General features: G+C 50.8%; 1 protein-coding gene across 1 annotated transcript in view; it reads right to left on the bottom strand.

Annotated features, from left to right (window-relative positions):
• Positions 1-4,923: 4,923 nt before the first annotated feature.
• The window catches only part of LOC144951902 (signal peptide, CUB and EGF-like domain-containing protein 2), a 44,497-nt gene continuing 28,047 nt past the window's right edge, over positions 4,924-21,373 (bottom strand). The window contains exons 10-18 of the mRNA XM_078882247.1: positions 20,733-20,855; positions 14,585-14,695; positions 13,926-14,050; positions 12,193-12,280; positions 9,498-9,739; positions 7,812-7,980; positions 6,796-6,875; positions 6,047-6,111; positions 4,924-5,056 (exon numbers count right to left, since the gene is read on the bottom strand). Coding sequence (XP_078738373.1) covers positions 4,924-5,056; positions 6,047-6,111; positions 6,796-6,875; positions 7,812-7,980; positions 9,498-9,739; positions 12,193-12,280; positions 13,926-14,050; positions 14,585-14,695; positions 20,733-20,855 — 1,136 coding nt within the window. The remainder of the gene's footprint in view (positions 5,057-6,046; positions 6,112-6,795; positions 6,876-7,811; positions 7,981-9,497; positions 9,740-12,192; positions 12,281-13,925; positions 14,051-14,584; positions 14,696-20,732; positions 20,856-21,373) is intronic.

Below are 21,373 nucleotides of genomic sequence, written 5' to 3'. Positions count from 1 at the left end.
TTGTGAGCGTCGCTCCTCCGCCCTCCGTTGTTGCTGGAGGGCGACTGCCTCCAACTTCCCAGTAGCGTCCTTCACGAGCCTCCTCCGATCTTGACACCGCTGGTACCGCTCATCGGCAAGTCCACTCAGCTCCACATTATCTTGTACCGCATCACTCCATCTCCACACAAAGCTTCAGGGTTTTCTCGGCCATGGTAATGCCCCCCCGCCCCCCTTCTCTACGCTTTCCAAACGTGGACACCCCTAGTGAAACATCTTCGCCGGTTTCACCAGGCTGGATTGCGTGAAGTGCTCACACATCCTTGAAAGATCTAGGACAAAGTCCCATTGGGTGAGCTCCTCCGGCAGGCGAGGCTGCGTTGGCTGGGTCATGCAAGGGTGGCACAGTCGGGTTTTTTTTACAATCGGGTTTAATTGTCTTACATATTAAACACGATCATCTGAGATTGGGAGAAATCCGGTTTAATTGGTTTAAAAAAAAACACGATGCCTGCCGCTGGAAAAATTCGGGTTTTTCCACCCATGTGGTTATGTAGCCCGCATGCTCAGCCACCGCATTCCTAAACAGATTTTGTTCGGCCGGATCGAGAGGGCTAAACGGGCGTGGAACGGGCTAGAAAAGAGATAGAGTGACGTGGTACAAGAGGACGTGGAGCTGAGTGGACTTGCCGATGACTGGTAAAGAACCAAAGAGCACGAAATTGATGGCTTGAAAACGTTTAGCGCGGGGCCCTTGAAAGTGCGGGGCCCGTAGCTACTACACATGTAGTAGTAGCTGCATGTGTAGTAGCTACTACATTTGTAGCTACTACACGTGTAGTAGTTACAAATGTAGTAGCTACTACATATGTAGCTATTTTTGCCACTCGGATAATAAGACACTGATAAGCAGAGGTCGCAACCGGGTACCCGATACCCGTACCCTACCCGATACCCGGCTACCCGTACCCGGCCGGGTACGTGTACGGGTAGCCGTTTGCGACCCTAGTGCGGCCGGGTACGGGCACGGGTAGGCCGTGAGTCACTGGTGAGTCACCGTTTGTCACTCATTTCGGGTAGGGAACGGGTACCCATTTGCGACACTGGTGCGGCCGGGTACGGGTAAGGAATCAAAACCCGTTTGCCACCTCTGCTGATAAGACGCATATGTAGCTACTTTTGCTACGAGGATAATCCGGCACTGCCCCCTCCCCCACCGAGCGTGAAGCCGAGAGACCCTGGGGACCGTTGAGCAATGCACACCTCGCTTCCGCTGAGGCCCGCTTGAAGGAGGGTCATTGGCCGAAACGTCGACTGTTTTACATACACATTCGGTGTTCTATTAAGGCCACATATACACACACGGTGGTGGTAGTGGTGGTGGTGGTGTTCTTAAGGAATGTTTGTTTTTCATGGGAACGTAGGGCGCCACTTTTTGGAGAGATGTTAACGACCTCGCCTGGTATACAGGAGGTCGTGGGTTCGATCCAGACCCCTGACGCCTGCTGCTGTATATTTTGAGTTTGCGTCTCTATCATCATCACGGTGGCTAGGAGATGTTAACTACCTCGCCTGGTGTACAGGAGGTCGTGGGTTCGATTCTGACCCTAGCGCCTGCTGCTGTATATTTGGAGTTTGCGTCTCTCATCATCATCATCATCACGGTGGCTAGGAGATGTTAACTACCTCGCTTGGTATACGGGAGGTAGCGGGTTCAATCCCGACCCCTTGACACCTGTTGTATATTTGGAGTTTGCGTCTCTCTCTCTCTCCCCGTGGCCACGTGGATTTTTTTTCCGGCTCTTCCGTATTTTCTCTCGACATGCATTTGGAATATTTGGCTACGGCTGTAGCTTTCCACGCGAAGATGATGAACTACTTCGACGGGCTATCATTTGTGGCCAGGGTCGCTTCGAAAAAAAAAACTACATCGCTCAGAGGGGCCTTTATCTGGTGAATAAAAAAAAAGTAGTGACCTGATAACATGATGGTAGGTGCACGTTGATTTTTTACAAATATCAGACAATGTACGTGTATATATATATTTCAAATACAACTCACACACGCGTATAGTTTCATTATGTTTCTTTAATAAAAGATGGAATGCATTAACTTAAAGCGTACGACGAGTCGACAATTCCAGGGGGCTTTCGGTTATCAGCCGTCACAGGCGAGCCACGATTAGCCGGATTTAGGAGCCAGCGGTTTCTGTACAATTCCACATTACTCTGACGAGTCTCTGTCACGTCACAAATTACGATTACAACCTGCGACGATAACGCTGCAGCCGAAGATGATCCTGCTGCTGCTGCTGCTGATGCATGCACGCATCAAGTTCCTATGATCACTGTTACATTGTTTTTGTAGCGTTATTTTGGTGATTTTGAAAACGTTTTGGTTTAGCCATGTTTGTTTGTTGTGGTACAGAGTTAGCCTGATAACTTTAATCTAAATTATCTTATGATGGTTGTTGTTGCTGTTGTTTGACTTGCATCCCACTGGGATTTTTGCACACAGCGTTGAAACACAATGCTCTTTCTGGAAGACTTTGCTGTTTTAAATCCTTTATATTAAGTTCGCTTGCTTGCTTAGGACCGTGCAAATCTTTCGGTCGTTTTTTAACCCACTTTCCAATCGAGCTGACATTTTGCACACAGACTCGTGCGTGACAATGCATTTTCGTGAAAAATGTTTTTCAAAATTTTACACTGTTTAGGGGGAAAAAAAATGAATTACCAATTGTTTAATGCTGCCAGACAATCATCTGACCCATAGGTGGCAGCCATCTCAAGCCAGAGGACGAGAGGACTCTAGCCGCCACTCATATAAAGGATTTATAGTGAAAAACTTTGTTTTTACGGGTTATACTTATTACCAATTTAACCGGATTTCTCCCCATCTCAGATGATCGTGTTTAATATGTAAGACAATTAAACCCGATTGTAAAAAACCCGACTGTGCCATCCCTTGCATGACCCAGCCAACGCAGCCTCGCCTGCCGGAGGAGCTCACCCAATGGGACTTTGTCCCAGATCTTTCAAGGATTTGTGAGCACCTCACGCAATTCAACCTGGTGAAACCGGCGAAGATGTTCCATTAGGCCCCGATGCCACGCATATAAAGGATTTATAGTGAAAAACTTTGTTTTTACGGGTTTACTTGTTTCCTGGATTTTTCTGTTGCGTGTAGTCACTTTAAGATGTTCCATGTTTTTGTTTGTTGCGGTTGCACCCGAGTCAAGAGCCACGTGGCTCACAGGTCTATACCTCAAATGAAACTGGAAACTGAAACGTATGCTGAACAACTTTCGCACCGTACGTAGCCTAACCGTGTTAATCGGAGGCGCGGAAATGCCTGTATGTCAACCGCGTGGATCATTGAGTTTCGTCCAGGATAACTCTCGTACCACCACCAACCACCACCACCAACCACCACCAACCACAATTCCCACCCTCTCGCAGAGGTCGCAAACGGGTTTTGATTCCTTACCCTTACCCGTACCTGGCCGCACCAGGGTCGCAAACGGGTACGGGTATCGGGTACCCGATTGCGACCTCTGGGATGAAGCCATGTTGCAGGCGCGGGTGGGTTGATTCTAGGAACTTGAATTGTGAGAAGAGACAAGACGTTGGGAAATGAGTGACAAACGGTGACTCACCAGTGACTCACGGTCTACCCGTACCCGGCCGCACCAGGGTCGCAATCGGGTATCGGGTAGGGTACGGGTATCGGGTACCCGGTTGCGACCTCTGCCCTCTCGACCGTAACCGGAATGGGGGAGCGCGGCTGCGTGCGAACAACAATCTCGCCCACTGGCCTTTCGAACAACACCGAGGTACATAAACAAAATAATCAAAGGGAGACACTAAAATAACTGTCAACGCGGCAGAATAATTTAAACTTTTTTTTTTATCGCGGACGCTTCGGGCATGTGCTGGCGGAAATCACGCCAAGAAAATGTTTCGCCTTTGGCGAGATGTTAACTACCTCGCCTGGTATACAGCAGGTTGTGGGTTCGATCCCGATCCTGACGCCTGCTGCTGTATATTTGGAGTTTGCGGCGTCTCTCTCATCATCATCACGGTGGCCAGGAGATGTTAACTACCTCGCCTGGTACACAGAAGGTCGTGGGTTCGATCCCGACCCTGACGCCTGCTGCTGTATATTTGGAGTTTGCGTCTCTCTCTGTCTCTCATCATCATCACGGTGGCTAGGAGATGTTAACTACCTCGCCTGGTACACAGGAGGTCGTGGGTTCGATCCCGACCTTGACGCCTGCTGCTGTATATTTGGAGTCTGCGCGTCTCTCTCATCATCACTACAATGGCTAGGAGATGTTAACTACCTCGCCTGGTATACAGGAGTTCGTGGGTTCGATCCCGACCCTGACGCCTGCTGCTGTATATTTGGAGTTTGCGGCGTCTCTCTCATCATCATCATCATCATCACGGTGGCTCGGAGATGTTAACTACCTCGCCTGGTATACAGGAGGTCGTGGGTTTGATCCCAACCCTGACGCCTTCTGCTGCTGTATATTTGGAGTTTGCGTCTCTCTCTGTGGTCGTGTGGATTTTTCTCCGGATCCTCCGGTTTTTCCCTCCACATTCAGAATCAACGTGCGTTCAGAGTATTCGGCCGCTATACATTTCCACACGATGACGAAAAGCCACTTCGTTCGGCGTACATTTGTGAATATCTGGGCGGCGACAGCCACATTTCTAATTTTTATCTTCAGAATAAAAAACGTCGAGAACTCGGCGTTGCCCTGAACAAATATCCGCAGACGCCGCCGTTTAGCGAGCGTGCAAATTTGGCCCAAGGATTGTTCGTAAAAAATTAATATCATCTACCCCCCACCCCCCGCCACCGTTTTCCCCATTGCCACACCCGAGAGCCGGGGCCGGCGTCATTTGGCCCTTCGCTGGTTTTTCCGGGCGCTGTTTTTCACAGCGACAGTTCTGCGGCGCCAGAGGCCGCCGACGCCGCCGCCGCGAACCAACGCGACGTCCGGTGGGCGGGTGTCGACGACTCGGCCGTGGGACGTCGGCGGCGGCGCGCGACGGCGGTGGCTCGGCTTCTGCGGTGGAAGGAAAAGAAAAAAAACCAGACCCGCCAGCCGTGGGCCGGCATCGGCACGGCTTGGTTGTGCTAGTGGAAAAAAAAAAAAACGACTCGTCAACCGTGAGGCCGGCATCGGCACGGATCGGTTGTGCCAGTGGAAAAATAAAAAAAACGACCCGCCAACCGTGGGCCGGCATCAGCACGGTTTGGTTGTGCCAGTGGAAAAATAAAAACACGACTCTCCAGCCGTGGGGCCGGCATTGGCACGGATCGGTTGTGCCAGTGGAAAAATAAAAAAACGACCCGCCAACCGTGGGCCGGCATCGGCACGGATCGGTTGTGCCAGTGGAAAAATAAAAAAACGACTCGCCAACCGTGGGCCGGCATCGGCACGACTTGGTTGTGGCAGTGGAAAAAAAAAAAACGACTCGCCAGCCATGGTCCGGCACCGGCAAAGGATCGGTTGTGCCAGTGGAAAAATAAAAAAAACGACTCGCCCACCGTGGGGACGGCACCCGCACGGATCGGTTGTGCCAGTGGAAAAAAATAAAAAAACGACTCGCCAACCGTGGGGCCGGCACCGGCACGGATCGGTTGTGCCAGTGGAAAAATAAAAAAACGACTCGCCAGCCGTGGTCCGGCACCGGCACGGATCGGTTGTGGCAGTGGAAAAAAAAAAAACGACTCGCCAGCCATGGTCCGGCACCGGCAAAGGATCGGTTGTGCCAGTGGAAAAATAAAAAAACGACTCGCCAGCCGGGAGGCCGGCATCGGCACGACTTGGTTGTGCCAGTGGAAAAATAAAAACACGACTCGCCAGCCGTGGTCCGGCACCGGCACCGGCAAGGATCGGTTGTGCCAGTGGAAAAATAAAAAAATGGACGTCGCGCTCCGGGCGGCCGCTCAGCTGCCGCGCCTTACTTATAAGGGGTGGAGGTATCGCGAGATCTTTGATTTTAGAAAGCGCAGGAAGGACTTTGGAAATAGATTCTTGGCGTGCTGAGACGTGGACTTGAAGTAGCTGTGAGGATTCGCCAGGACTTCGAAGAGGGTCTTAACCAGCTTCTTGTTCTGAGAACGAAATGACAGAGATGGGGAGGAAGGACAAAAGAAAGAGAGAGAGAGATTTGTTTTCGTGAAAATCAATGATAATCAACCACGATGACACGCGTCGATGGCTTAAAGAGACGCATCTGATGAACGCCGTCACGCCCAGGTTTCCGATTGGGGTCTTTCGCAGACAAATGATGAGGCCGATGATCTAAGCTTGGCCACAATATCGGAAAATCGCTGCCCCAACCACCCTCCCCCCTAATCTACAGCCCCCACCACGACCCACTGATCACGCAATCCCTCACTCCAAATCACCTCGGCTCTGGCCGAGTCTCACCGCGGAACACAGTGGCCACACACACCTTGAAAAACACAAGCCCACACAACAAACCCAAGTCGCTGTCCGTGGTGCTGACGTTCAGAAAAAACGCCACTTTTTTCAAATTTTCTCGCTGTGGTTTTCACACCTGATGACGATTGCTTGTGTTGCAATCGAAACGTCGTGAGCATTTTATTGTTTTATATTTGTATTATTGTATTGTTTCCCTTCTACGTGACTTTACCGAAAGATCCAAGAACATGAAAGCTTTAAATCATTATTTCATTATCGCTATAGAATTTCGAATGCAGTCTCCGTCTCAAGGCAAAACGTAGACGATTTGTAAAAACGTAGACATCTCGTAGACAAGGAGATGGACTGACCTTGAGCACCTGTTGATGAGACTCGAAGGAGTAGAGATGACCATCGCTGATGATGTCCTGGATGAGGTCTTCATACTCCTCTGGAGGGCCAGAGCGTTCACCATGACATTTACCATGAGTTACCACTGTGCGTGTACCGTGCTATGTATGTACCACTGTAGGTAGCGCAGTGGTTAGCGTGCTGCGCTACGAACCCTGGGGTTCGTCTTTCGAGTGGTTAGAGCATCGCGCCACCAACCCCACAACTCGAGTTCAATTCCTGCTCACGGCCAACACCGGTGACGGTTATCTGAAGCGGTCCTTGGCCTCCCCTAGGTCGACTCGGCCTTAAGTGAGTACCCGGTGCGGTGTGTAGTAAACATATTCTTAGGTTTTTTCGGTAAAGTCACGTAGGTAAAAAATTAAAATTAATAAAAGCAAAATAAAATAAAACATAAAAATCACAGCGTTTCGGAGGCAACACACGCTTGCTGTATCAAGTAAATGAGAAATTCCAAGAGATCCTACCCCGTATATATACTGGTTGAGGGGGGAGGAGCCAGGACAGGCCCCCTTTTTATTATTATGGTAAGGTTGGTGCGGCTTGAGACTACGGCTAGTCTACATAACAAAGGACTGAGCCTTTGTTATGTAGACTGGCTGAGAAGGGGGGGGGGGTGCCAGAGTTGTTAAAGTGCAACTGCTGCTAATGGGACCGAGCCTCTGCCATGTAGATGGTAAAAGCAAAAAAGCAGGTCAGGAAGAAACAGCCTCCTGCTATGTTGCTTGGTGCGTAAAACTTTTTTACCTCCGTGACTTTACCGAAAAAACCTAAGAATATGAATCCTTGCAGTCACGAAAGCTTCAAATCTAGAATGTGTAGTAAACATCGCCACTAGGGAGCAAAAGGTGGCTGGGCCGTGGTGCCGGCCACCCACCCCCTCGCGTGCCGTGCCGGCCTTCATCGGTGCTGCAACTCGCTAAAAGTCTCGATGCGCTGTGCAGTCTCTACACGGGCGATGTTTGTCTTTGCGTACCGTGGTAGGCCACGTAGTCCACGTGGAAGCCCGCCGCTGTCGCGCCCTCCGCCTCAGCTGCCTCGGTGCCCGTTGAGCCGGAGGTGAAGTCGACCCAGACTCGCCGCGCCGGGACGTTGAGCACCAGGGGTCGCGCGCGCGACGAGCACAGCTCCAGCCACACGCGGCTCTGCGGTGACACTACAGCGTCCCCCTCGTTACTCGCGAGGGATACGTGCCGGTGATGCTCAAATTTCATGAGCGTGTAAATTGCAGCGTTCCCTCGTTATTCGCGAGGGATACGTGCCGGTGATGCGCGTGAAAAGCTAATTTCATGAGCGTGTAAATTGCAGCGTTCCCTCGTTATTCGCGAGGGATACATGCCGGTGATGCGCGTGAAAAGCTAATTTCATGAGCGTGTAAATTGCAGCGTCCCCCTCGTTACTCGCGAGGGATACGTTCCGGTGATGCGCGTGAAAAGCGAATTTCATGAGCGTGTAAATTGCAGCGTTCCCTCGTTATTCGCGAGGGATACGTTCCGGTGATGCGCGTGAAAAGCGAATTTCATGAGCGTGTAAATTGCAGCGTTCCCTCGTTATTCGCGAGGGATACGTTCCGATGATGCGCGTGAAAAGCTAATTTCATGAGCGTGTAAATTGCAGCGTTCCCTCGTTACTCGCGAAGGATACGTTCCGGTGATGAACGTGAAAAGCTAATTTCATGAGCGTGTAAATTGCAGGATTCCCTCGATACTCGCGAAGGATACGTTTCGGTGATGCGCGTGAATACCAGATTTCGCGGATAATGAATCAATGACCTGAAATCAATACGCTCGTACGATTTCCGCGCTGTATATATGGCGGCAAACTTTTTTCAACAGAAAGTGAGCGATGCATGTGTGTTTTGAATTCACTCAAGGTGTGTGCACTGTGTGTACTGAGTTTGTGTTGTACGCACTGTGTGTGTGTTGTCTACTACTTCTACTACTACGACCACCGCACAAAGCGAGGGGAAACCTCGACTCTAGATTGTGCAGTGTGTTGCACAGCACACTGTGCACCGCACAGCACATCGTGCGTTGTACAGCAAATCACACTGTACATGGGGAACCGCACTGTACATTTTGCGGCGTGACGCACAACACGCCACACTGTACATCACACTGTGCACTGTACATTGCACTGCACACTGTAAATTGCACGCCACACTGTGCATTGTATGCCGCACTGTACATTGCACTTCGAACTGTTCATCGCACTGCGCACTGTACATTGCACGCCAGACTGTCCATTGCACGGTGCACTGTACATCGCACTGCGCACTGTCCATTGCACTGCGAACTGTACATTGCACGCCACACTGTACATTGCACTGCGAACTGTACATTGCACACCACACTGTCCATTGCATGGCGCACTGTCCATTGCACTGCGCACTGTACATTGCACACCGCACTGTACATTGCACGCCACACTGTACATTGCACATCACACTGTACATTGCACTGCGAACTGTCCATTGCACGCATCACTGTACATTGCACACATCACTGTACATTGCACACATCACTGTGCATTGCACGCATCACTGTACATTGCACACAGCACTGTACATTGCACACATCACTGTACATTGCACACAGCACTGTACATTGCACACATCACTGTGCATTGCACGCATCACTGTGCATTGCACGCATCACTGTACATTGCACGGCGCACTGCCCATTGCACGGTGCACGAACTCACGGCTGGACTTGATTGACAGGCGGTCGGTGCAAGCGACGTCACCGGGTCGTAGCTCCGCCTCCGGCAGCAGCAGCAGGAGGCGGTGACGCGGTGGAGCGGTGACGAGCCACTGACACGTGGTCGGCACTGGGTAGTTCCCGGGGTAGTTGGGGCTCTCCAGCTCGCCCACCAAGTCCCCCAGATCCCCGCCACAGCGGGCACCTTGACCACCACCCCACGCCACCACCCCCACCGAGGATTAAGATCACTCCGTTCACGGTACGGGGCAAGTCCTCGCTTAACGCGTTTGTGTACGGTGATTTTTTTCTGCAGTGTTTTGCTGTCTTTTCTTGGATTTCTGTTTGGACTTAGTCACATATTCACTTTAAGTTCCCGGGGTAGTTGGGGCTCTCCAGCTCGCCCACCAAGTCCCCTAGATCCCCGCCACAGCGGGCACCTTGACCACCACCCCACGCCACCACCCCCACCGAGGATTAAGATCACTCCGTTCACGGTACGGGGCAAGTCCTCGCTTAACGCGTTTGTGTACGGTGATTTTTTTCTGCAGTGTTTTGCTGTCTTTTCTTGGATTTCTGTTTGGACTTAGTCACATATTCACTTTAAGATGTTTTTTGTTGGTGGTATCTGTCTGCGTATATGTCTGTCTATAGTTTTCTGGTTAGATTTTTGTTGCTATTTCATTTATACCTGACGATGATTGCTTGTGTTGCAATCGAAACGTCGTATGCTAGTATTTAATTTATTATTTTATCTTTCTACGTGACTTTACCGAAAGAACCAAAGAGTAATTCCTGCAATCACGAAAGATCCAAATTAAGATTTTTTGTTCGTGTTTTTTGTTTGTTGCGGTTGCACCCGATTCAAGAGCCGAATGGCTCACAGGGCTATACCTAATACATGAAACTTGAACTTGAACACACTACTGTATGTAATTTAACACGTTGGCTTTCGCGACCAATATTATTCGTAATGTAGCAACAGGAGAGCTTCGCCATTCTTGCCCGATGAAGGTGATTGTAATTATCAGTGAAACGTCGTACTACTCAAATTTTCAAATGCTGTTGATTCTCTCTTCAACACATCGGTGGGCTAAAGAAGTGAATTATTTTGTCTTTTGAAAAACGTGGCACATTTTTTTACTGTTTGGCCGTGTCGGTGGTGGAGGGTTACGACACATTTATAAATAATCTGCTGTATATAACGCTCGCTTCAACGCGCATCTTCCATTAGGGAACATTGTTCGCAGATCGCGGAACGAGTGCTCCGTGATAACGCGGAACAAGGTAGTTAACATCTCATAGCCACCGTGATGATGATGAGAGACGCAAACTCCAAATATACAACAGCAGGCATCAGGGTCGGGATCGAACCCACGACCTCCTGTACACCAGGCAAGGTAGTTAACATCTCCTAGGCACCGTGATGATGATGAGAGACGCAAACTTCAAATATACAACAGCAGGCGTCAAGGTCGGGATCGAACCCACGACCTCCTGTGTACCAGGCGAGGTAGTTAACATCTCCTAGCCACCGTGATGATGATGATGAGAAACGCAAAGTCCAAATATACAGCAGCAGGCGTCAGGGTCGGGATCGAACCCACGACCTCCTGCATGCCGGGCGACGAAGTTAAAATCTCGGCTAGATTACACAGCAGTGACAATTGCCCCCCCCCCCCTCCCCAGCAGGGCCAGGTGCTGAGTCACATTTGGCTGCACAGAGACAGCTGCCACTGGGGGGGGGGAGGTGGGGGAGGTGGGGGAGGTGGCCATTTCAAATGTGTTGATGTGAGATGATGAGGAGAGTGGCTCTATCAAAATCGAATCGGTATCATCAGCATCAGCAGCATCATCATCATCAGCAGCATCATCAGCATCAGCAGCAGCTTTGTCATCAACAGTCGCATCGGCACCCAGAGCGTTGGTCATCGTCACCATCGTCATCATCGTCATGTTTATCATCGTTAGTTAGCACCGCCTTCATCAGCAGCAGCGGTACTAGCATCATCATCATCAGTAGCAACAGCGTCATCACCATTTTCAGCACCAATAACAACCATCATCTGTAGCAGTCATTTATATCGTCAGTTGCAGCAGCGTCATCATCAGCAGCAATAACAACAACATCATCAGTAGCAGTCATTTATATCGTCAGTAGCAGCAGCGTCATCACCATCATCAGCAGCAATAGCAACATCATCATCATCAGTAGCAGTCGTTTACATCGTCAGTAGCAGCAGCATCATCACCATCATCATCAGCAGCAATAATAACATCATCAGTAGCAGTCATTTATATCGTCAGTAGCAGCAGCGTCATCACCATCATCAATAACAACATCACCACCATCATCAGCAGCAACAACAACATCACCACCATCATCAGCAGCAACAACAACATCACCACCATCAGCAGCAGCAATAACAATATCATCACCATCATCATCAGCAGCAATAACAACATCACCACCATCATCAGCAGCAATAACAACATCACCACCATCATCAGCAGCAACAACAACATCACCACCATCAGCAGCAGCAATAACAACAACATCACCACCATCAGCAGCAGCAATAACATGACCACCATCATCATCAGTTACCGGCATCATTGACCTCAGCTGGGCGCTGGGTGTCGAACATCTGTCTGTACCTTTGCACTGCGTGAGGCTGGTGGCCCCATCGCTGTCCGTGGTGCTGCCCTGGGGGCATGGGAAGCACCACTGCTGCCCCGGCCTCGCCTGGTAGGAGCCCCGAGGGCAGCGGTGGCAGTGCATGGACGACGATGATGATGATGATGTTGACGACGATGATGATGTTGATGATGATGTTGTTGACTGCTCATAGTAGTGGCCGGGTGGGCAGAGAACTGCAAAAATAAAGGCAAAGATCCCCCTTATATTCTAGATTTGAAGCTTTCGTGACTGCAATGATTCATATTCTTAGGGTTTTTTCGGTAAAGTCACGTAGGTAAAAAATTAAAATTAATACACCAGGCGAGGTAGTTAACATCTCATAGCCACCGTGGCGTCCCGAAGATGCCACGTTCGTCAATAACAACACCGCCAACACCGCCGCAACAAACGTGCGTGTGTGTGTGTGTCCCCTGAATAAAACAAAACATAATAGGCGACGTTTCGGGCAACGACCCCCCCCCCCATGTGTTCTTATTGTGTCCGGCCACCACCACGTGCGGTGACGATTAACCTCTTGGCTGCGTTCCTGGGGGCGAGCGGGCATTTCATTGTCTGTGCCTGCGTCGTGAAATTACCCTACCGCTGGAACTTCGTTTCATGAGACACTGTGGAATCTTTTCAGCGGCGTCTAAACAATAAAAATTAACCCGTAAAAACAAAGTTTTTCACGATAAATCCTTTATATGCGTGGCGGCTAGAGTCCTCTCGTCCTCTGGCTTGAGATGGCTGCCACCTATGGGTCAGATGATTGCCTGACACCATTAAGCAATTGGTAATTAAATATAATGTATTTTTTCCTATAAAGTGTAAAATGTTGGAAAAAATTGTTCACGAAAATTAATTGTCACGCACAACGAGTCTGTGTGCAAAATGTCAGCTCGATTGGATCACGGGAAGTGGGTTAAAAAACGACCGAAAGATTTGCACGGTCGTAAGCGCGCAAGCAAGCAAGCAAATGAACTTAATATAAAGGATTTAAAAAAAACGCATTTTCTTAAGTTCGTATATTCTATGCAGCTCCCCCTTAACTCTCGGCCTTCTCGTTCACCTCAATCTTACAAGGCGCCCTGACACATCAGTGGCAGGCGCATTACAGACACGTGGCGACTATAGTTAGTAAGCTACCTGCCCAGGCAATTGAACAATCTCCTAGTCACGTGGGTTAGCGTCCCCCTCCCTCTGCCCCCCCCCTCCCTCGGCCCCCCCTCCCTCACCCCCCATCACCCCCTCCCCCCTCCCCCCCTCCCTCTGCCCCCTCTCCCTCGCCCCCCCTCACCCATCTTCCCTGCCCCCCTCCCCCTCCCTCACCCCCCATCACCCCCTCCCCCCTCCCTCACCCCCCATCACCCCCTCCCTCTGCCCCCTCGCCCCCCCTCACCCCACTTCCCTCCCCCCCTCCCCCCCACCTCTCCCCCCTCCCCCCCACCTCTCCCCCCTCGCCCCCCCTCCCCCCTTGCCCCCCCCCCCTCCCTCGCCCCCCCTCCCTCGCCCCCCCTCCCTCGCCCCCCCCTCACCCCCCACCTCTCCCCCCTCCCCCCCACCTCTTCCCCCTCGCCCCCCCTCCCCCCTTGCCCCCCCCTCCCTCACCCCCATCCCTCACCCCCATCCCTCACCCCCCCTCCCTCGCCCCCCCACCCCCCTCCCCCAACTCACCGCGTGCGTCGCAATCCCCGAGTCGTGCGCCTCTCGCCCTCCGAGCTCGCCCCCCGCACGGCGCGCACGTCACGCGCCCCGCCTCCCTCTGGTGGGAGCCCCGGGGGCACGCGGTGCAGGGCTCGAACCCGTCAGGCGACACGGAGCCCGCGGGGCACGGCACTGCGGGAAAAGCACACGCTCGCACTCACGCTCTCACTCACTCTCTCACACACTCTTACTCACTCTCTCACTCACTCACTCTCTCACCCACTCACTCTCTCACCCACTCACCCACCCACTCTCTCACTCACTCACTCTCTCACTCACTCACTCTCTCACCCACTCACCCACCCACTCTCTCACTCACTCACTCTCTCACCCACTCACTCTCTCACCCACTCACCCACCCACTCTCTCACTCACTCTCTCACTCACTCACTCTCTCACCCACTCACCCACCCACTCTCTCACTCACTCTCTCACTCACTCTCTCACTGCTTGCGTTGTGGCCGAAACGTCGTGAGAATTTTACAATGTTTAATTTTTTTCTCATTTTATTATTTCCCTTCTACGTGACTTCACCGAAAGAACCAAGAAGATGAATCCCTGCAGTCACGAAAGCTTTAAATCGAAATCCACGAACACTGTCATTGATTGTTGCGATTGTGTTCGCCGCAGTTGACCGCTTTGTGAGTTTGCTTGGTCGCTGCTCACCGCCGCAGTCAGAGTTGTCGAGCGGCTGGTCGGGGTGGCTCGCGACGGCTGGGCACAGCACGCAGGCCTCTCCGTGGTGTGCCTCGCGATGCGACACCACGACGCAGCTGGCTGTCAGAGATCGTCGTCGTGGTCACCAGCGTCATCATCATCACCAACACCGTCATCATCATCACCAACACCATCATCATCACCACCACCATCATCATCACCACCACCATCATCACCATGATCACAATCACCACGACGCAGCTGGCTGTCAGAGATCGTCGTCGTGGTCACCAGCGTCATCATCATCACCAACACCGTCATCATCATCACCAACACCATCATCATCACCACCACCATCATCATCACCACCACCATCATCACCATGATCACAATCACCACGACGCAGCTGGCTGTCAGAGATCGTCGTCGTGGTCACCAGCGTCATCATCATCACCAACACCGTCATCATCATCACCAACACCATCATCATCACCACCACCATCATCATCACCACCACCATCATCACCATGATCACAATCACCACGACGCAGCTGGCTGTCAGAGATCGTCGTCGTGGTCACCAGCGTCATCATCACCACCATCACCATCATCATCATCACCAACACCATCATCATCACCACCACCATCATCATCACCACCACCATCATCACCATGATCACAATCACCACGACGCAGCTGGCTGTCAGAGATCGTCGTCGTGGTCACCAGCGTCATCATCACCAACAACACCATCATCATCACCACCAACACCATCATCATCATCACCACCATCATCATCACCAACACCATCATCACCATGATCACAATCACCACAACGCAGCTGGCTGTCAGAGATCGTCGTCGTGGTCACCAGCGTCATCATCACCACCATCATCATCATCACCATGACCACAATCGCCACCATTCTCATCACCACCACCATCATCATCACCATGACCACAATCACCACCATCCTCATCACCACCACCATCACCACCATCATCATCACCACCACCATCATCATCACCATGACCACAATCACCACCATCCTCATCACCATCACCACCACCATCACCACCATCATCATCACCACCACCATCATCATCACCATGACCACAATCACCACCATCCTCATCACCATCACCACCACCATCACCACCATCATCATCACCACCACCATCATCATCACCATGACCACAATCACCACCATCATCATCATCATCACCATCACCACCATCATCATCACCACCACCATCATCATCACCATGACCACAATCACCACCATCATCATCACCACCATCATCATCACCACCACCATCATCATCACCATGACCACAATCACCACCATCATCATCATCATCATCACCATCACCACCATCATCATCACCATCATCACCATCACCACCATCACCACCACCATCATCATCACCATGACCACAATCACCACCATCATCATCATCACCACCATCACCACCACCACCATCATCATCACCATGACCACAATCACCACCATCATCATCACCACCATCATCATCACCACCATCATCATCACCACCACCATCATCATCACCATGACCACAATCACCACCATCATCATCATCATCATCACCATCACCACCATCATCATCACCATCATCACCATCACCACCATCACCACCACCATCATCATCACCATGACCACAATCACCACCATCATCATCATCACCACCATCACCACCACCACCATCATCATCACCATGACCACAATCACCACCATCATCATCATCACCACCATCACCACCACCACCATCATCATCACCATGACCACAATCACCACCATCATCATCACCACCATCATCATCACCACCATCATCATCACCACCACCATCATCATCACCATGACCACAATCACCACCATCATCATCATCATCATCACCATCACCACCATCATCATCACCATCATCACCATCACCACCATCACCACCACCATCATCATCACCATGACCACAATCACCACCATCATCATCATCACCACCATCACCACCACCACCATCATCATCACCATGACCACAATCACCACCATCATCATCACCACCATCATCATCACCACCATCATCATCACCACCATCATCATCATCACCACCACCTCCATCATCACCATGACCACAATCACCACCATCATCATCACCACCATCATCATCACCACCATCATCATCATCACCACCACCTCCATCATCACCTGCAGTGGAGCACGCTGGGTGGAGGTGCTGACCAGGCGACGAGTGGAGGAGGGGACGAGGGTTTGACGTCACAGACGCGCGCACGGCTCTCCGTGCGCACGAGTCTGTGAATCGAGACAACAACAATAACAACAATAACAACAATAACAACAACAATAGTAACAACAACAATAACAACAACAATAACAACAATAACAACAACAACAATAACAACAACAATAGTAACAACAACAATAACAACAACAATAACAACAACAACAATAACAACAACAATAGTAACAACAATAACAACAACAACAATAGAAACAACAATAACAACAGTAACAACAATAACAACAACAACAACAATAACAACAACAATAACAACAACAACAACAACAATAACAACAACAATAGTAACAACAATAACAACAACAATAGAAACAACAACAATAACAACAGTAACAACAACTAACAACAGTAACAACAACAATAACAACAACAACAGCAACAACAACAATAACAACAACAATAACAATCGCCGTTCACTACTAAGTGGCAGACCACAGAGACAGTATCGTCTATGTGGTTGTTGGTGTGTGTGTGTCAGTGTGGTTGTTGGTGTGTGTGTGTCAGTGTGGTTGTTGGTGTGTGTGTGTCAGTGTGGTTGTTGGTGTGTGTGTGTCAGTGTGGTTGTTGGTGTGTGTGTGTCAGTGTGGTTGTTGGTGTGTGTGTGTCAGTGTGGTTGTTGGTGTGTGTGTGTCAGTGTGGTTGTTGGTGTGTGTGTGTCAGTGTGATTGTTGGTGTGTGTGTGTCAGTGTGGTTGTTGGTGTGTGTGTGTCAGTGTGGTTGTTGGTGTGTGTGTGTCAGTGTGATTGTTGGTGTGTGTGTGTCAGTGTGGTTGTTGGTGTGTGTGTGTCAGTGTGGTTGTTGGTGTGTGTGTGTCAGTGTGATTGTTGGTGTGTGTGTGTCAGTGTGATTGTTGGTGTGTGTGTGTCAGTGTGGTTGTTGGTGTGTGTGTGTCAGTGTGATTGTTGGTGTGTGTGTGTCAGTGTGGTTGTTGGTGTGTGTGTGTCAGTGTGATTGTTGGTGTGTGTGTGTCAGTGTGGTTGTTGGTGTGTGTGTGTCAGTGTGGTTGTTGGTGTGTGTGTGTCAGTGTGATTGTTGGTGTGTGTGTGTCAGTGTGGTTGTTGGTGTGTGTGTGTCAGTGTGGTTGTTGGTGTGTGTGTGTCAGTGTGATTGTTGGTGTGTGTGTGTCAGTGTGATTGTTGGTGTGTGTGTGTCAGTGTGGTTGTTGGTGTGTGTGTGTCAGTGTGGTTGTTGGTGTGTGTGTGTCAGTGTGATTGTTGGTGTGTGTGTGTCAGTGTGGTTGTTGGTGTGTGTGTGTCAGTGTGGTTGTTGGTGTGTGTGTGTCAGTGTGATTGTTGGTGTGTGTGTGTCAGTGTGATTGTTGGTGTGTGTGTGTCAGTGTGGTTGTTGGTGTGTGTGTGTCAGTGTGATTGTTGGTGTGTGTGTGTCAGTGTGGTTGTTGGTGTGTGTGTGTCAGTGTGATTGTTGGTGTGTGTGTGTCAGTGTGGTTGTTGGTGTGTGTGTGTCAGTGTGATTGTTGGTGTGTGTGTGTCAGTGTGGTTGTTGGTGTGTGTGTGTCAGTGTGATTGTTGGTGTGTGTGTGTCAGTGTGGTTGTTGGTGTGTGTGTGTCAGTGTGATTGTTGGTGTGTGTGTGTCAGTGTGGTTGTTGGTGTGTGTGTGTCAGTGTGATTGTTGGTGTGTGTGTGTCAGTGTGGTTGTTGGTGTGTGTGTGTCAGTGTGATTGTTGGTGTGTGTGTGTCAGTGTGGTTGTTGGTGTGTGTGTGTCAGTGTGATTGTTGGTGTGTGTGTGTCAGTGTGGTTGTTGGTGTGTGTGTGTCAGTGTGATTGTTGGTGTGTGTGTGTCAGTGTGGTTGTTGGTGTGTGTGTGTCAGTGTGATTGTTGGTGTGTGTGTGTCAGTGTGGTTGTTGGTGTGTGTGTGTCAGTGTGATTGTTGGTGTGTGTGTGTCAGTGTGGTTGTTGGTGTGTGTGTGTCAGTGTGATTGTTGGTGTGTGTGTGTCAGTGTGGTTGTTGGTGTGTGTGTGTCAGTGTGATTGTTGGTGTGTGTGTGTCAGTGTGGTTGTTGGTGTGTGTGTGTCAGTGTGATTGTTGGTGTGTGTGTGTCAGTGTGGTTGTTGGTGTGTGTGTGTCAGTGTGATTGTTGGTGTGTGTGTGTCAGTGTGGTTGTTGGTGTGTGTGTGTCAGTGTGATTGTTGGTGTGTGTGTGTCAGTGTGGTTGTTGGTGTGTGTGTGTCAGTGTGATTGTTGGTGTGTGTGTGTCAGTGTGGTTGTTGGTGTGTGTGTGTCAGTGTGATTGTTGGTGTGTGTGTGTCAGTGTGGTTGTTGGTGTGTGTGTGTCAGTGTGATTGTTGGTGTGTGTGTGTCAGTGTGGTTGTTGGTGTGTGTGTGTCAGTGTGATTGTTGGTGTGTGTGTGTGTCAGTGTGATTGTTGGTGTGTGTGTGTCAGTGTGGTTGTTGGTGTGTGTGTCTGCGCGGTGTGTGTGTGTCAGTGTGATTGTTGGTGTGTGTGTGTCAGTGTGGTTGTTGGTGTGTGTGTCTGCGCGGTGTGTGTGTGTCAGTGTGGTTGTTGGTGTGTGTGTGTCAGTGTGGTTGTTGGTGTGTGTGTGTGTCAGTGTGATTGTTGGTGTGTGTGTGTCAGTGTGGTTGTTGGTGTGTGTGTGTGTCAGTGTGATTGTTGGTGTGTGTGTCTGTGTGTCTGTTTGTGTGTGTCCCTTCTCTACGCTTGCGAAACGTGGACCCCCCTAATGGAGCATCTTCGCCGGTTGGAAACATTTAGGCTGGCCTGCCTACGATCCATCCTGGGTTTAACCTGCAGGCTGGATTGTGTGAGGAGCTCACAGATCTGGGCAAAGTCCCATCGGTGAGCTCCTCCGGCAGGCAAGGCTGCGTTGGCTGGGTCATGTAGCCCGCATGCCCAGCCACCGCATGCCTAAACAGCTTTTGTTCGGCCGGATCGAGGGGGCTAAACGGGCGCGGCACGGGCTAGAGAAGAGATGGAGTGATGTGGTACAGGAGGACGTGGAGCTGAGTGGACTTGCCGATGACTGCTACCAGCGGTGTCAAGATCGGCCTCTGTGGAGGAGGCTCGTGAAGGACGCTACTGGGCAGTTGGAGGCAGTCGCCCTCCAACAACAACGGAGGGCGGAGGAGCGACGCTCACAACAACGAGCGGAGCGCCGGGCGGATAAAGCACAGCAAGTTGGCACAGTAGGGGGCACAGGTGGTGCATCGGCCAGTCATCTCGGTCATCTCAGTCAGTCGACCCGTAGCACCTGCTGGGTCTGCCCCGTGACCTCCTGCCAGCGGGCGTTCGACACTTCACGTGGCCTCAAGGTGCACATGGCCTGGCACAAGCGTCGTGGTGACGTCACCGCCACTTAGTGGCGAATGGCGGTTGTTGTTGTGTGTGTGTGTGTCTGTGTGGTTGTTGGTGTGTGTGTCTGTGTGTCTGTGTGTGTGTCTGTGTGGTTGTCTGTGTGTGTGTCTGTGTGGTTGTTGGTGTGTGTGTTTGTGTGGTTGTTGGTGTGTGTGTCTGTGTGGTGTGTCTGTGTGGTGTGTGTGTGTCTGTGTGGTTGTTGGTGTGTGTGTCTGTGTGTCTGTGTGTGTGTCTGTGTGGTTGTCTGTGTGTGTGTCTGTGTGGTTGTTGGTGTGTGTGTTTGTGTGGTTGTTGGTGTGTGTGTCTGTGTGGTGTGTCTGTGTGGTGTGTGTGTGCCTGTGTGGTTGTTGGTGTGTGTGTCTGTGTGGTTGTTGGTGTGTGTGTCTGTGTGGTGTGTCTGTGTGGTGTGTGTGTGTTTGTGTGGTTGTTGGTGTGTGTGCCTGTGTGGTTGTTGGTGTGTGTGTGTGTGTCTGTGGTCTGTGCCGTGACTCACCCACGCAGTCCTTGAGGTTCCAGTGCAAGCTCATCCCCGGAGGACAGACGCACGCATAGCTGCCCTGGCTGTTCACGCACGAGTGGGCACAGCCGCCCTTCTCGACAGCACACTCATCCACGTCTACACGCAGCACACAGCACACAGCACACCACACAGCACACCACACAGCACACCACACAGCACACCACACAGCACACCACACAGCACACAGACACACAGCACACACACCACATACAGCACCTGTGTCACGCTACGCTGTTCCATGGTGCTGTGCTTTGTGAAGTCGTGGTGGTTTACGTGATTCTATGCTGTGTGATGCTATGCCACGTGGCAGTATGCTTGATACGAGGCCCTGCTTGACTATGTGATGCTATGTTTACAGAATGCCATGCGATGCTACGTGCTGCTATGTTTTATGCTGTGCGGTGTAATGCTATGACTTATACTATGGCATGCTGTGGGGCCGTCCATAAATGACGTCACGCAAATTTTGGACGATTTTTGACCCCCCCCCCCCTCGTCACACGGCGTCACAAAAAGTCAGACCCCCCCTTAAATGACGTCACAAAGCTCTGCCCCCCTCCCAAAAAAACATGCTTCAAATCGCTTTAAGCTATTGTCATTGTAGTGCGTATTTC

Source organism: Lampetra fluviatilis, chromosome 64 (genome assembly GCF_964198595.1).
Source record: "Lampetra fluviatilis chromosome 64, kcLamFluv1.1, whole genome shotgun sequence".
Lineage (NCBI taxonomy): Eukaryota > Metazoa > Chordata > Hyperoartia > Petromyzontiformes > Petromyzontidae > Lampetra > Lampetra fluviatilis.
Note: the sequence above shows the minus strand (reverse complement) of the source record. Positions and strands in the feature narration are given on the sequence as shown.